The sequence below is a fragment of the Carettochelys insculpta genome, chromosome 1 (genome assembly GCF_033958435.1).
Source record: "Carettochelys insculpta isolate YL-2023 chromosome 1, ASM3395843v1, whole genome shotgun sequence".
Classification (NCBI taxonomy): Eukaryota; Metazoa; Chordata; order Testudines; family Carettochelyidae; genus Carettochelys; species Carettochelys insculpta.
In genome coordinates, this window is record NC_134137.1 from 233,657,873 (window position 1) to 233,665,022 (window position 7,150).

Consider the following 7,150-nt stretch of genomic DNA (forward strand, 5'->3'; position numbering starts at 1 on the left):
TCCAAAGGAAGACGAGCATTATTCCTTCTGTTTTACAAGGGGCATCTCAGGCACAGGAAGCTAAGTGAACTGCCCAAGCTCATAGGGCAGGTCAGTGATAAATGTGGGTGGAAAACCCAGGCAGCACTTCTCCAGCACTAGACTCTCTGTTTGGTTGATCTGAGCACCTGAGCACCCTGCAGAAGAAAGAGATAAAACACACAATACAGAGAGTGAAACACATGGGCCTGTGAGAACTGTCCAGAGCTATAGCCTGCAAATACAGGGATGGGCATTCACATAACAGCTAATGGCTCACCTGCTGCTAGGAACGAAATGGCCAGGTACTAGAGTATCCATGTCCCCATATCTGCTTCACTGAGCCGAGACATCCTCTTGCATTGGGTTTTGGGCAGCTCTGTTCTGTAGGTGTTGTTCTTCCTACAATAGACAGGATCATTCTGTGGTTTGTCTCCAGGCTCCCACACTCACAAATGCATCACCTGTCTTAAAAGGGCCAACGCAGGTACTAACGTGCCCTTGGGAGCAGTGATCTGAATTCCCTACTAACAGACAGATCCCTTGCAAGTCAGTGGGTATATGTAAAATAAATGCAGGGGTGATTTGCCAGTAAAAGGCCTAAATGATCATATGAGCAGAAAGCACAAGGACAGAACTGGGCACCCTGACTCTAGTTCCCCTACTTTATAAATCTCAGGAAAGTTAAAATATTCCTTTTCTGGAGGTCTGATTTCCTCAGTCCTCATAAGGCCCCAACCTCTGTTCAAATGTAAGGGGGTCTCCAGCCCTCCCCATCAGAACTGAGAGATCACCAAATCAATTGAGATGCAGCCACAGTGGGAATGGCAAAATTCTCCAAACTGCTAAGATGTCAGACTTTTCCTCTAATCATAACAAACTGCTCCTATCCCTCCTGCATGTGGCAGCTCCCCTGATCTCAGTCTCCCCTACATGTACCTTTCCTCAGTTTTGTCATGGGGCCCTGACAGCAACCCCACATCCCTTCAGTGTCCAGCTGCTCTTTACAGAGAAATCACCTCATCTCAAGAGTAACAGAGAGGAAGCCGTGCTAGTCTATACACTATCAAAACAAAAAACAGTCAAGTAGCACTTTAAAGACTAGCAAAATAGTTTATTAGGTGAGCTTTCGTGGGACAGACCCACTTCTTCAGATGGTCTGAAGAAGTGGATCTGTCCCACGAAAGCTCACCTAATAAACTATTTTACTAGTCTCATCTCAAGAGTGCATCATTCAATAGCCACAGTTGCTTAGCTCCCAGCTCTACAGCCTGGAGGCAAGCGATAGTGTTATTTATATCTTTGAATCAAGTCTATTTGTTCAGCTAGTGTTTCCATGTGGAGGAGCTCACTGTGGCTGCCGTGCAAGGCAGGTACCCAGTGGGGTGAAGATCCCTGCAGGCACAGATGTTGGCAATGCTTACAGAACCTCTAGCTCACTAACTTTCATTTGCATCCTTATCAGCTGTCACCAACCATTATACTCAGACTGTGTGAAACCCTTTGACCAGCTGGCCAAGCCTGAATGTCCCAGAGACTGAATATACTCCTATTGTTACTGTTAATGAACGTCAGATTTCATCTCCAAGCACTTTCCAAAAATAGGTGAGCACAGGAGGCTAAGTGACCTGCCCAAGGTCATATGGTGTGTCAGTGACACGTGTGAGCAGGACGCCCAGGCAGTCCACTGGACTACACTGAGTTCCTGGCAAATGACACACTCCTTTGTAGCTGTGGTGCCCTGAGCAGCACGTCCACAGGGAGGTATGTGCATGGGGAAAGGGACTGCCACTGCTCTGCCTCTGCCTCAAGCTAAGAAAAGGGCCTGGCTGACAGGGAAGGAATCAAAGACCCTTCACCAATGTGAGCTGCTAAGTGACCTCATTTCCCCTCTTACACTATTTCTATATGTGTGTGGCAAATGACATGGGGTGAGCGGTGCTGGTGGGTTACTGCACAGCTGTGAGACACAAAGCTCTCACTGTGCTTTGCTGGCTGCACAGAAATACACAGCCGAGTCTTCAGCCTTCCCCGGGTCGATGGTCAGGGAGCTGGTCGGTATTGTTGGACGTGACATTTTATATCTGAGTTTAAACTGTTCTTCCTCTTCTGTTGAGTTCACTCCTGTAGAAAATGCAACTAACTTCAGCTGCCCCCCTGCACCCTTCTGCTGCTGATACCACAGCATTCTAAAGAGAGAATTATCATCATGTTCACATGGGATTGTTGCTTTGCTCCCGTTCCGGATGGTCATAAACTTCTCCTTCTGTGTCACCGTCACCCCACTGCAAAGACCTGCAAAGGAGAGAGAAGGTGAGAGAGGGAGTGAGAGCCGTGGAGGATGGAACACAACTCACCTGGTCTGTGTGCACTGCCCTACAGGATCAAATTCCAAACACTCCTTCCTTTATTTGAAACCTGTCTACAGACTGGTTAGATCACCTCACTGACTCTCCCTGCTCACTTCTGTCAAGGGCCTTCCGCTGTCAGTCCCTTGCTGACTCCAGTATACTTCCTGCCCTCTGGAAGCAGCTCATCTCTGTCCCTCTCTGCTTCCTTCACCAATCGAGCAAAACTTTCCTACCTTTGTCCCTTCATACATTCTTGTCAGTTTGCTGCTGGAGCCTTTGTCTGAGAGGCTTCCATCATCCGCAGCAAACCCCTCTTTCCCACAGTCCACTTCTCATCTCAGAGGCTAAATTAAAGTTCTACCATCCTGGAGTCCAAACATTTCTCAAAGACTGTTTCATACCTGCCAGCAGCTGGAAGCCAAGGGACACACCCAATGCCGTCCTCATGGTTTCTGTAGCAAAGACAAGCCAGAGCGATCAATTCATTGAACAAAGTTCTGCGTGTCTTTAGCAGGTGGAGCCCTTCAAAACCACAAAAGGGAGTAGAAAAGCTGATCATGAGACAGAGCAAATGTTGCAGTTAGAGAAGCTAAGTCCAGGTGTGCATCTGAAATGTGCTGCTGCTTATTGTTTCTTTGTGGAGAAAATTGAAAACAAAGAACCACGCACCCAGCACTGTGGGGGGTTACACATTCTCATGCAAAGTGTGTGGCTTGGGCTACTTTCTCTCTACACAAACCTGCCACTGTTTCATGGTGATCGGGTTAATATGTTGATACGTGGGTTGTGGGGTCCTGATAGTGAGCATTTTCAAATATGTCAGTTTTCTGCTCACTCAGTGTCCTGGCTTCTAACATCCAAACCTACATCTCCCCACTATAACTTGAGATCATTGTTCTGTCATCTAACACAACTAGAACACCCTGGCTCCGTTCTCTTTCAGTCTCCCTTCAAATAGTTGCAGGCTGCCATCGAATCCTTTCTAACTCTTGTATTCTGCCAACCAAATAAGTATTCTGTTCTCACAGCCTCACTTCATAAGTCATATGCCCCTCAACACCCCACCACCAATCATTTCTGTTGCCCTCCACTGGACCCTCTCCAATTTAACATTATTATTTCTATAGAGGAGGCACACATGGGGAACTGGAAGCAATACTGCAGATGTAGCTGCACTAGTGCCGAATAGAGAGGCATAACCACTTTCCTCAATCTGCTACCACTGCTCCTACTAATGCAGCACAATATGCCATGACCCTTCTTGAATACCAGGGCACGCTGGTGACTCATATCTGCAATCCCCAAGTCTCCTTTGTTTTTTTTTCGAATTGCCACTTAGGTAGTCCGTCCTCAGCCTGTAACAGTGCTTGAGATTCTTCCATCGCAGGTGCAGGACTCTGCACTTGTCCTTCTTGAACATCATCAGATTTCTTTTCCCCAATCCTCCAACTTCTCTCGATCACTCCAAACTCAATCCCTCTCCACTAATGTATCTATTTCTCCCCTCAGCTTAGAGCCATCCATGAACTTCCAGAGGGTGCACTCCATCTCTTCATCCACATCATGAATGTAGATGTTGAAAGAAACTGGGCCCTGGACTTATTCCTGAGGCACTTTTAATAATCTTCATCTGAAAACTCCTGTGGTTTCCAGTGTGACAAGGACATCCTAACATCTGATTCTCCACTGCTTTTTTGTATCCATGTGCAGTACCCAGAGGCACTGACCTTACAATAAAGTGAGTTAAGTCTCTGCTCTACAACCTTTGCCAAGAGCCTGCTGTCTTTTGGGTCATGCAGTAGAGAACAGAGATTTAGCCCCTCTGCTCACAGGTTTAATCCCTGGTGCTGGCAACCTGGTTTTGTTGGCTTTACGCATATATTCTCTTCCACACTTGGGAACTGTACATTACCAAGGTGAAGCTACTTACACAGGCCAGAAAGACTTTTGACTCTTTTCCTAGTTTAGCTCTTCCAGGTTTTGTGTAATTAGTACTACAATGCCCTCAGGTGGCCATAGCAGGGCAGGCTCATACTAGACTGTTTCAATAATCTCACTACTTTTTTCTTCTCTTTTGGGATTCAAAGGACTGTAGGCTATATTAAATTCCAGTAGCAAGTCCCACACAACTAACCTCTGTACATGAAGGGGACAGACGTGTGGAGGAGCAGCTATATGTTAAATAACAACACTTCTTCTGTCTCCAGCTCCTGAACAGTTTGTGCCAGGAAGCAGAGAGACGGATATCCCAGTAGTTCTTACTCTCTGTCTAGCCGTTCTGACTGTGATCTGAGTGCCTCGATTCAGATACACAGCTAGTGTTGCTGTCAGGTTGCTTGTAGTTTTGGAGGCCAAGAATCTCTGATGGCAGGTGCAGGTTCTTCTCTTCAATCTACCTCTGTGGTCTCTCTCACTAAGGGGAGGACCAGTGTTTGTTTGAGTCGCTGGCCAGCTCACAGCAGTGTGCTCACTGTTGGCATAGAAATAGGCTGCTGTCACATTCTTAACAGTCATGGCAGGCAGCCTCTGGTGATCAGTCACTTGCTGTCATTGAAGCCCTTCTCACAGGAGGGACGTGACCCAGTGTAAACAGTAGCTGTTACCTTCAGGCCTTCTCCATAGCGTTGCTGGTAGCAGAGTATGTTTGTGGGGGAAGTTTCATTCTGTTGAGAGCTCTTGGTCACAGCAGGTTTCTGGTCTGCTGCTCTTGGCTCTGTGACATGACATTGCCAACCCCAGCAGCTGTGTAAGCAAGAGGGAAAGAAAGATTGGCCGGGCAGCAAAGGGGCCTCTGCACAGCACCATCCCTGTCTGTGCCCAGCCATGCTGCTGTACCCTCACCATGAGCACCGACTTCTGGGCTCTAACCCGTCATCAGATGGAGAAGAACTTTCAACATCTTGAGCAACAGCACTTTCAAATCTGGTACTCAGCGCATCTGGCTTGTCCTGATTCTCCAGCCTCATTTTTCCCCTCTATCCAATTTAACCTCCTTCCCACCAACTTATGGCCCCTCTGCACTCATCCCAAGTAACTCCTCTTCCTCATCACCATTCTGACCTTTTCTTTTTAAATTCACCCTTAAAATCTTAAATTTTTGGACCTTGATTCACAGAAGACAAAACGGAATGGGCAGTAAGAGAACAACTCAGCTTTTCTGCTGGGGGAAGTATCTTGCTCAGTTCTTCACATAGCCACCCCTCTGCACCTCTTTAGTGCCATCACCTGTTGAGCTCTAAGTGCACCTTCCTCCCTCAGGCCTACTGTCTTCTAGCAGCGGCCTGGAGCTGAACCCAGGACTTATTTCCCATAAATTACTGCCTGGTGAAATCACATATCTGAATAGGCTGTAGAAATGAAATAAACAAAGACAGCCATGCAGGGCAGTCCCTTTTCTAGCTGCATCTGCATTATGAGAAAAAATTAAATTTAAAGGAGCTAGCTCAATATTAAACCAGCACTGTCTGCCCAGTATCTACTTTTAGCTTGATCAACAGCAAAATGTCAATATTACGGCAGGGATATAGAGTCAATTTTGAATTTAAAAGGCCAGTGTGGAAGTGCCATGTCCTTAAATCAAATGTATTAGCCTCCAGAAGTGTCCCATGTGTATCCCACAAAGCTATGTGGTCACCCTGTCCATTGAACTACGTTGACTCCCTTGTAGCTGTGGAGACCTCTGGGCGCTGCCTGACTATCATGTGCATGTGGAGGCACATGCCTGGGGAAAGGGACTGTCACTGCTTTGCCTCTGCCGCAGACCAAGGAAAGGGCTTGGCTGCCAGGGCTGGGGGGTCAGGAACTCTTCACCATTGTTAGGGGCAGAGGTGGCACTCAGCACTCGTTACACAACTTCTGAGTACGGCTTGGCAAGTGCCATCTCGGGGGTGGCATGTGGCACAGGACAGCTCCCACTCTGCTCCAGGCTCCACCCCACCTCCTCTTGCAACTTATCCTGCCCCTGCTCTGCTCCCACCCTGCATCATCCCTGAACAATGCACCCTGGGGGAAGAGCAGGGGTCTGACACTGGACGCAGGAGTCAGGCCCTCCTTCTGCCTGACTACTACACTCACCTTGGCAGCAGGATGTGGAGAAAACCCAGACCCAGCCTGCTCCACTCTCCCAGCTCCATGGCTCAGGGGAGTGGAGCAGGCTGAGCCCAGTGGGCTCCGCTTACCACAACCTCTACAGCCACTGGTGATTGTAGGGGCAGTCATGATCCACTGCCAGTCATCCCCCATGCAATTTTGGAACTTTGGGTGGAGGGGCCCTATGAGCAGCTTCCCCATACTGTCCTATGGAGAAGATGGATTTGACTGAGGCCAAGGTGTGTGTGTTGCAAGGGACATGGGGTGAGCTGTGCTGGTGCGTTATTGCACAGCTGAGAGACAAGAAGCTCTCACAGTGCTGCAGTAGCTGCACAGAAATACACAGCCGTGTTTTCAGCCATCCCCAGGTTGATGATTAGGGAGAGGGTCAGTATTGTTGGCAGTGTCATATTATATCTGGCTTGAAACTCTTCTTCTATTACTGCTGTGTTGACACCTACAGCACTGGTGATTAACTTCAGCTACCTTTCTGCACCTTCTGCTGCTGATACCACAGGATAGTACAGTAGGAGATGTCATCATGGTCCCATGGGGTTCTTACACTGCTCCTGTTCTGGATGGCCATAAATTTTTCCCTCTGTGTCACCATCATCATCACTGCTATGACCTATAAAGGAGAGTGTTAAAAAGATCTCACAAAATTGAGTGACTGTGCAACAAAATGGCTAATT

General features: G+C 47.8%; 1 gene segment (V, D, J or C); it reads right to left on the reverse strand.

The window, feature by feature from the left end:
• Window positions 1-1,996: 1,996 nt before the first annotated feature.
• Window positions 1,997-2,816, reverse strand: LOC142013089 (T cell receptor alpha variable 13-1-like). The segment is given in 2 exon segments: window positions 1,997-2,313; window positions 2,771-2,816. Coding segments are annotated over 2 exon segments (363 nt in total).
• Between the last annotated feature and the right edge of the window lie 4,334 nt (window positions 2,817-7,150).